The sequence below is a fragment of the Cariama cristata genome, unplaced genomic scaffold (genome assembly GCF_000690535.1).
Source record: "Cariama cristata isolate BGI_N322 unplaced genomic scaffold, ASM69053v1 scaffold2532, whole genome shotgun sequence".
In the NCBI taxonomy this organism is placed as follows: Eukaryota; Metazoa; Chordata; class Aves; order Cariamiformes; family Cariamidae; genus Cariama; species Cariama cristata.
In genome coordinates, this window is record NW_009605316.1 from 1,200 (window position 1) to 11,426 (window position 10,227).

Genomic DNA, 10,227 nt, shown 5'->3' on the forward strand with positions numbered 1-10,227 from the left:
TACCCTGAATAGCCTTTTTCAACAGTTACATTCATTCTCCATCATAAACAGCTTTAAGCTGACAGAGACAGCAAGACAGGATAATCAGTCACAGTAAATCATAGCCCACTCATGTTCATAAGAATTAATAAAAATGTTGGTTAAAATAAAATAGCAAAAAATAAAAGTAATTTTCTTCACTGTCCTTCTTGTACTGTATGTACAAGCAATACAGCAAACCGAGTAAGTTAGACAAGTGAAAAATAGCCAGGCATTGATTTTTATGCAGATTTCATCCCCGTTTTGCTAGAAATACAAACTTAAATGCAGTAAAATTTATTTACCTTATTGCTTTCAAGACAAATATTTTTTCAACAAAAATATTATTGCTTTCAAGAACTAGAGTTTGATTGACTCTGATTATTGGTAAGTGAAGCTTTACCCTGGAAAACTTACCCCAATCTCTTTTAGATCTTTGTCCTGCAACAACTGTAGAGGATCAATAAAATTTTGTTTGACGTTAATATCAAGCGAGTCCTTCACCTCTGCCATTTGCTTCATGCTCTCACCAGCATCCAGTAGCGCAAGGCCTACAGTAAAGAACAGACTACTTATATTTCAATATATGTAAAACTAGAAAATTTGTCTTATGAAACAGCTATTTCAAATAGGTATCTTTGTATCTGCTGCAGGCCCTTGAAGAGTAAAAAAAAAAATAGCACAGGCTACGCACTTGCTTGTCTCCTACAGAAAACTAGAACTGGAAAATTTTTGTTCTGAAGTATACTTTTTTCCCCCTAAAGGGCATCAGGGAAAAAAAATAAATACTATTTTCCCTTCTGTATTTGCATAGGTTACAAACCTCCTCCACCTTGAGAATTGCACACCAAGCTGCTTAATTTGTACGACTCTAGTGATATTAGTAAATACACAAAACGTGAGTAACTTTTCAATCACAAAATCATGTTTTACAGCTTCCTCACATACAGCTTTCCTCACATACACTTTCTTTGCAAACCCCCTTTCAGTCAAAATTGTTGCCGCTTCTTTAAAACCACCTATTTAAATAGCTCTATACTTTATTAAGCATGTAAGTATCAACAGGCAGAACAGCGTTTGAAATGTTCTTTCCCCTTTCCTAGTTTTATTTAGTATCCCCGTTGCTTTTGCAAACACACAAATACATCCAGCTCACAGATGAGTTGTGCCTCTTCACTCTTCATGAGGAGAATAAATCAGTCTTTGGCTATCAGCAGCATCCTTCCCTACGCAGCACCTTCTTGGACTCAAGTGTGAAGTCCCTACACCTACCTAGCTGTCGCTATTTCAAGACAACCAACCACTGTGTGTAAAATTGCAGATATTAACACCACCACATAACAAAGCCATCCAGTTCTGTATTGGCTTCTGCACGCAGTCCCAGCTCGTACCACTCTCTCCTATCCCTATTCTGCTCTCTTCCCCAAACGAGGATTCTCCTTTTCTCATTTATTTCTCTCTGGTTCTCTCTTAACCCCAGCCATATAAAAAAGCACCCACTGAGTAGCTCTGTGACAATGCTTTAAATTCATTCCAGTCAAGCCCACATACTATGCATGTTTAGCAAGCAAGGCCTCTATCAAGATTTTGGCTGTGAAGTACCAGCGTATCTTGAGAGGAAATAGGTAAGATTTGATTTACCAAAGAATTGTAGCATGGCCAAGCTAGAGTTCATTTTCATGAAAACAAGAAAATGCGTATTTAAGATGCACTGCTCCAAAGCACAGAAATACCAGTTCACTATTTAAAAAAAAAAACACACCAAAACCTCCCAAAGTTCCTGTTTATTTTTTTCTATGAGAAGTTTTTCCCCTTAGTTTACTTCTCAAATATCGGGTAACCATTTTTTTTAATACAGTTAAAAGAAATACAGTGTATCTAAGAATCACCCTAAATTATTTAGGTTTGGCAACTTAGAAACTAAAATGGTTATGGTAATAATATCAATCAGACAGCATCAGTAATAGTGTTATCAAATCCACCTGCAATAGAGGTGGAAAAATACATACAAGCATCATGTTTTGTTAATTATATCAATCACCTCCTGATCACTGTACTTTACCTAACTTTCTCTCTTACCTGCAGCAGCTATTTACATAGGTGGTGTCACTGAGTAATATTCTGCAAAGAACTTCATGCTGAAATATTCACAGAGGAGATACACAAACTCACCAAACATAGAATCATCGCCAAGCTCTCTGCCATACCGTATCATGCAGTCTCCTAGGAGTCCCTCTGTCTGGGGATAGCCTGTGGTTTTAACTTGTCCTCTGATCTTTGACATAGTATTCAGCATTCCCAGCTTGGCTCTGTATGCTGAGGGACATAAAAAAGAACAAAAAAGTTAGAAATACACTCCTAAACCGAATATATTTAAAGCAAGAAATCATTTAACAAGCAATATCATGATGCAAGTCACTAAGCTGGTCTGTAGATTTGTAAGTTTTTTGCTGTCAGTACTTCATAGTCAAAAGTTGAAATAAGACTCCATTCAACAATATGGGTCATATGAACCTGTTTTTTATTCCCAATGGAATAAGCATAATTTCTCCAGACAGATATATAGTGGGAGTGCTTGTCACCTTCTGTGAATATTTACCAATACTCGTATCCCTTTGAATATTCCTGCTTCTGAACTCCTTGATTAGAAGTATTGCAGAAAGCAAACAGAATAGATACAAGCACAGCCAAAGCCAATTTCATGCTCTCTTTCTCTCCCTCTCTTGCTTATGAGAACTTTGCAGAACTTCCCCCCAACTTTTTTTGTTCCAGTAATCAAGACAGTAGAAATTTGTTCTGCAGAATGGCCTCCTACATAGAAATTAATTTATTGTTATCTTGCATGTATCATGACAGAAACATGCATCTATTCTTGGAGAGTTTTTCCAATCTACTCCTTACTATTATCACTCAATGGCTTCTTCAACACAGTAGCAGCCATGGGCAGGGGATTCCTGAGGAGTGTGGACCATGGTGATTAGCTTCACCTTGAACCTGCCGGCTGGGCCTTGGTAAAGGACTGAATTCTACCATCCTTATGTGGGCATAACCCATTAAACTTCTTCAGGGATGTGCACCTCATAAGGTACCCACAACAGACGGCCATCTCTGAAGTCACTGGTGTAGCTCACTAAACAGGAATTCAGTCAGTTCTCAAAAAATGAAGGCTCCTCCAATAGCTGGTTTGGACAGTGAATCAAAGTCATAACAGATAAACCTTGTGACAGACTGCAAATGTAAACATGTCGTCTTTCTTGTTTCTTAAAACAACACTTGAAAAACCTCTATTAACTGATGATCCACTGAGATCTAGCAGTGCCCAGAAAATGCAAAACCTCGTTCAAATACCGGGTAAGCAAGTAACAGCCCTCTTCCTCCTGGCTACATAACCACCAGCACCTCTGACGGCAGCAGCCTAGGAGTTAAATTCAACAGCTTTTTATACCTCTACTAAAAAAAACCACTGGTTTTCTTCTCACTGTAGGGATCCATACCCCACTCCAGGAAACTGAGCACAAATACGAACACCTATGGTGCCCCACAGGCCCAAGCTGTTCGAGACATGTCATGCATGCACAACCCACACGTGCCCAGTAAACCAGATGCGCTGTGTGCTGCAAGTTGAATGCATCCCAGATCAGACTTATGACATGTAAATTTTACAGTTGTTCACTGCACTCACAGATAAAGTTCTCTAGGATGCCCAGAAGCCTCACAATGATGACCCAATTAGCTTTTATTTACCTAGGACGAACTTCCAAGTAAGACAATGTTCAGCAAAATCCAACACCTATTGTTCCTATCCTACCTGGATTTGGCTGAAGATACTCTGTGGATTTGGACAGAAGCTCTGTTACAGCTTTATTAGTAACATCAATTTTCTGAAAGTGAAAAGTAACACAGTTAGCAAAAATCTAATTGATTACTGGAAAGTTTTATAATTTTATTAGCCATAACATACTATTCTAGCTGATTACAAAATTTCATTTAAAATAAAGCTAATATTGTAGCTTAAAATAAATAGCCATGTCGTAGTTATGAGAGGATTTTACCAAAACCACATTAATTGGCAGGTAGCACTGGGAAGGAGAGAAGGTTCATATCAAAATGGGGGCTTGCCTTTCCAGCCCATCAGTCTTGACTACTGCTTACACATTCTAGACTACAATTTTCCTGCCAGCCCAACAGTTGTTGCTAAGACTGCTTTTCTCCACAGGTGAAAAAAGACTGAACATCTCCCTCAATCTAGGGGTCAGGGCCATTTAAGCAGTGGTTTGCACTGTCTTCCCACTTAATCGTTTCTAAAAATGCTATAAAAATTACATTTCTGGTTTGTTTCCCTTTTCCTCCCTTAGGGCCTACACATTATTTTCCCCCTTATAATGCAGAGAAAGGAAATAATTATTCTGCAGCCAAAGAAACTGAAACCTAGAAACCTGTTTAGATCATAAATTCAAAAGTGCATATTGGAAAAAAAACAACTCACACAAGACTTTTCCTCAATCTGCCAACAATAAAAGCTGTGACCTAGGTCTACTATGAACATTAAAAAAAAATACACAGAAAGACAAGGGCAATAAAAACAAAGCACGAATAGCTGAAAAAGCAGAAACTGGCAGTAAGATGGTTTAATTTGCAACACAACTAGTAAGTAGACAGCAAACACCTCAATTTCCACAACAATTCATGTAAATTTCTGAACATGGATTTAAACCAAGAAATACAATTCTATATCAAGAGAAAATTTGATCCTAGTAGGTAGATTTTTAGCATTAATAATATCAGACGGGAAGGCTTCATGATATTTACAAAGACTCACTAAACACTGAAGACTTCTCTCTCTAATCTCCCATCCACACAGAGGAGGAAGGTCCCTCCTGGTGCTCTGCACCATTCTTGAAGGAGTTTCTCTTCACTGTCAGGAGGTGTCAGTGGAACCTGCTTCCTCTGCTCAGACAGCCTTTGTGGATGTCTCTTCTTCCTTGGCTGAGCTGACAAGGCTCAAGGATAAATTTGCACTTATATATTTCTGTTTGGAAGCACATGGTGGCGTTTCCCCCCCCCAGGTAAATCCACAATACCATTCTATCACTTGAAACATGAAACACTTTTGATTCTGCAGTAGTTTAAGACTGAAAACATAATGTTACTTTCCTTACCCTTTCCATTTCTTGAAATTCTTCATCTAACTTTGTTCCTTCTGCTCCACTGATTTTTTCACTGAACAACTGTAACAAGATAAATTTAAACAAAAAAGTTGGAGATATTTATTCTGTAATTAAATAAACATGCAAGAGTCACAGGAATTCACTCCAGATTAGAAAATGTGCAGCAAACATTTGAGGCAACTGTGCAAGAGAAGAGTAACCTTAGCCTTGGAAGTAAAGCACTCATTTCAAGAGAGACAAAGATACCTGATATGAATTTACAACAGGCAAACAAAAAATGATTTCTCATGCTTAAACAGTTTGTACCCTAAAGGCATGACCTACAGTTCAGACTTCAGGCATAGGGACCAGAGTCTGACTGCAGGTAACTCCAGAGTAACCCTTTCAAGTACATCTCTCCAGCTCTGTACTTCTCAGTACCTTCTGGTCATGTACGCCATTAAGTTCAGGGAAACAACTCCTATTCCATTGTGTGCAGTTCTGTGGAAGCAACAGCCTCGTGAAAAACGCTGCACTGTGACCCAACTGTGTGACTCAGTGTCTTTATGACACTGACAACAACAATGCCATGCGTTCTTCAAAAACTCAAAGCACCAGTTTGCAATAGAGGATTTCAGTAAACCTTCTTTAGACAGCTGAAATGTTATCCAACTTCTGTATAAAAACTCCAGGCTGTGAGACCTGAGTTTGGTCCCCACTGCGTGAATCATGGCTAGGAATAAGCACTCAAGCAGAACTCAGCTATCTGCTTCTCGCACTGCACGGTACCTGCGCTGCAACAGCATGAAAAGAAAGCCACATCATCACCCAGTGAGAAAGCGCCTTTGAAAGCATCACGCTGCTATGACAGAAGCGGTTTAACACCTCTTCAACAAATATTAAACATACATTTCTAGGATAATTCCTGCAAAAATACTATGCATTTCTCTGTTTTAATTGACTTTTATCACTGAATCTGTAACAGTGCAATGTAAAATCCAGGCCTAGCTCACTGACTGCTGGCATCCCCCAAACCTGCCCCCAATAAAGTGTTTTGTTCATCCTCAGCACCTTCTAAAAAGGAATTCATCTCACTGAATTAAAAAGGCCTTAGAGACTTGCATATTCTGGAAATGGGTCACGGCTCTTTGTAGTGCAATGGTTCCCTCTTCTCGGTCATAGCCAGCACCACGCAGGTGTGGAAGGAGAGTCCTGCCTTGCCAAAAAACAGTGATAGGTTGATGAAGCAGAGCTAGGAGCTCAGTGCTGGCTGACCTTACATCAATATCACATCTACCATACAGCCAAAAGAACAGACCTGCTCAAGGGAAAATGTAAATTCAAAGAGGGCCGAACTGCTAATTATTTCTATTGGCTTTACGGTAGGACTTGCAATCTTTATGGTTAATATGCCAAGCAGCCCACAAACTTGTCAACATTATTTCTCTTCCAGATCACTGTCAGAACAGGCACAAAAGCAGATAAAACAAGGACGGAGAAGCCCAAGTACCAGTGGGTTCCTGTGGGTCATCATCTTGCTGCTGTAAGACATCACAGCAGAGAAGCAACCCGTGGCCCCGCACGGAGGGGGACTCTGCCCAGGTCTCTGCGGGTTGATCTGAGGGGTCCCTGAGCACAGATGGAGAAAGGTGCAGGAAAAGGCTGCATGAAAAGCAGCCTACCAGAAATTGTGCAGATCTTTATGCTAGCAGTTTCTGCCTCCTTTCTGTGCAATGTTAATTGCTAAAATAATCAATGTCATTTTCCACAGCCTCACACGTTTTCTTTCTCCAGCAGGCAATGAGCAGATCTGTGGTTTCCTGAAACCTCTCATGGTGAACCCTTTTCAAAGGCTGAGTGCAGTGAGGGAATTATCCTTCTCAGGCTGAAGTTGCAAAATCCACATTCAGTAGCAACCCATAGCTGTCTCATTACAAATAATCCATTTATATGTTGGCGAAGAATAAATGCAATGAGGTAACACGACCGCTTGACTGTGAAAGCGTAATTAATAATAAATTACTGCACCAAATGACTGAAATAATGAAGTGTCCCACACTTAAGAGAGAATAGATCTGAATGTTATAACAAGAAGCACAAGTGGATGAGTAGAAAGTTCACACACTAACAGTAATGCCAGAGAGAGAAAAAAAAATTCCACTGGCTCATTGGAAGGCTGACAAAGATAGTCTGAAAAACGCGATTTCTCATCAGATACACTGGAAGTTGATATGTTTTCAGTAAATGTCTTAGGGCATATGCTATTTAACCATTGGCATCCCTTAGCTTTCCCTGGCTTACTGATTGCCATACATGGTCAGAACGTGCTCCAAGTGGGAGCCTGCAGTAGACGCTCTCTGGAGGGCCCTTCTGACCTACCTGACTCCAATTCTAATTCCGTATTCACAGTGACATGTGAATGCAACTCCATAGAGCCACCCACTGGATCTGCAGACACCGTTTCATCCAGAGACTCAAAACAACCTAACACACACCTACACCTAGGAGCAAAAGCACTGACCATAAGAAGTTGTTTGTTCATACACTTTCCCAGCGCTATGCAAACATTAACGATACTGCAATTTCTAGCCCAAGGACACACTTTCCCAGCGCTATACAAACGTTAACGATACTGCAATTTCTAGCCCAAGGAGACACTTCCCCTCCAATATTTACCCTGAGCATTAATTTCCTTTGAAAAAGGAGACTATCTCAGTGCTCAGAAAGATACCATAAAGAATAATTCCTTGAAGACTACAAGCTGCCTGCGCTCCTGACAGTAAAAACTGATATAAAGTTCTAATGGTTACCATTAACTTTTACATCACTACAGCTTATTTCATATTGCTATAATCGGGATTGGCTTCACTGTTCCCACATTTAGGAACACAAGAGCTTTTGTTCTGATCATACCGAATTTAGGAGTTGTAAAACTAGCATCATCACTCTCCCAATTAAAAGTCGCAGGATACCCAATTAATTATTGAAAATGGATGCACAAAGGAGACAGCTGCTGAGTTTCAGTTCTCCAACTATTTACTGAGCATCATTTACATGCATTATATCAAGCTGTGAAATGCTTTGAACTTAAACAGAAGCATGCCCAACCATGGGGCCGTGTAATTATGTGGCAACATCTATCAATTTTTACAAGTCAGCTAATCAAAGGTGAAACTGCTTCGTGGGGCCGTGTAATTATGTAAAAACTGATAGATGTTGCCACAAGTCAGCTAATCAAAGGTGAAACTGCTAACCATGGGGCCGTGTAATTATGTGGCAACATCTATCAATTTTTACAAGTCAGCTAATCAAAGGTGAAACTGCTACCATCGCACACAAGGCATGTACTCCAAGGGAGCCTGGAATCACTTGTACAGGAAGAATCCTTCATCTCCATATTCGGAAGCTGAGTGCCATGGATTCAGCACCTTTTCACTAGACAGGGCCAGAGCAAGAATCTGGGGCTCTGAAAACCAACCAACCAACCCACCCACCCACCAAAAACAAAGCCAACAAACAAAAAAACCCAGTTCCTGCCATGGGGGTTACCACTACCTTACTATTCTACTGCCAGGTCGGAAGCTAAAGTCATTCATTAGTCATGCTTCTGGTGGAGCTGATTAGGTTTCCTCTGAATCAAAATTTACACCCAGAGAATAGCTGTGAAATGAGAAAGATTTTCTCCTCTCAGGTGTCTGTGCAACTCTCTCCATCACATTTGATGTATCAGAGTTAGCAAGCAGAAAAAAAAAAAATAACCTCTAAATACAAACATGAAAACACTTTCAAATCAGCCATTGTATTATCTTCTGTCATTTGTAGTTATATACACTAGCAAACCATCTTTTATTGTAAAACTTGCATGCTGTGTATAATAGAAGACCTTTTTGCCTGAAGAAATACTGCAGTTTGTACACAAATGCTCCTTGTTTATACCTTCTTCCTAGATCCTACTGTTCTTTTTAATGTTGAAAAATTAAATTTGATGCTGTATTATGGACAATCTTAAAGTCTCTGGTAGGCTTATGTGGAATCTTCTAAGATGACAAATCTGGAAAAAAACAAATAGGTTTTGAAAGAAACCCCTCCAGATACTGTGATTTCCATCTAAGTTCTGTATATCCAGCTACTGTTCAACATGCAAATTGCAATTTTGTTATACGGTCTTAAAAGACTAAATATTTATCTGCTAAGGAATTTATATTCCAAGAAATTGTCTGAGAAAACATTTTCTCTATAAACCTAATATTGAGATTTTGTTCTCACACTAGTTCTTTTTTACTCTGATTTCTTTGAGAGAACGTAATTTTCTTTTGATTTGTTCTGTTGCAATGAAGCATGAACACAGCGCACAAACTGTCTACAGTTTAAACTAAAATATACAGCTCATCAAAATTCTAAATTAAAAAAGCCTCAAGCTTTCATGTAGTTTTTCCGTACTTTTAAGTACATTAAGATTTATCCTTCCTATGACACAGGAATATTGTATTTCTCCATTCTCATATGGATTATAAAAATGAGCTTCAGAAAAATGCTGTCTTCTACTAATTTTTGTACATCATATCCACTAAATTACAGTACTTTTTCATATTTCACTAAGGAAGGTTACTGAACATGAGAAACTGCCAAAAAAATCCCAGATCAACAGAGAGCTGATAAAACTCTCAAAACAATTACCCTATTTTTTTTTACATATCCACTGGGTATTTTATAATACAAGTCAATAGGATTCTTGCCAGCCAATACTTGCACACATGCTCTGACCTTCTGTTTCACTTGTTTTGCCTTTCTTTTGCAACAGTCGTTAACTGGGATTGAACCATCAGAGTTTTTTTGTTATTGAGCTACTGTTGAAACAAGTGGAGCTGAAGAAGTCCTTAACCGACCAGCAAAACTCTATTGTACATAACTAGCCAAGAAATCATGAAATACTATTTAATGACTAAATGAAAGGTATCATATTCCATTAAAGACTTAAGAGCTTTTAATCACTCTTCACTAAGTAACAGCATTTATTTCGTTCTGAAGGAGTATCTGCTGAAATTATCAGTTGAAACTTTAA

The 10,227-nt window shown here is 39.0% G+C and overlaps 1 protein-coding gene across 1 annotated transcript; it reads right to left on the reverse strand.

Annotated features, from left to right (window-relative positions):
* Nucleotides 1-435: 435 nt before the first annotated feature.
* LOC104158284 (endophilin-A3-like) lies at nt 436-6,020 on the reverse strand (the record flags this gene model as incomplete). Its single annotated transcript, XM_009695890.1, has 5 exons — nt 5,955-6,020; nt 5,178-5,246; nt 3,827-3,899; nt 2,191-2,334; nt 436-569 (listed from the first exon to the last, which is right to left on the reverse strand). Coding segments are annotated over exons 1-5 (486 nt in total), but the record flags the coding sequence as incomplete, so codon positions are not given.
* Between the last annotated feature and the right edge of the window lie 4,207 nt (nt 6,021-10,227).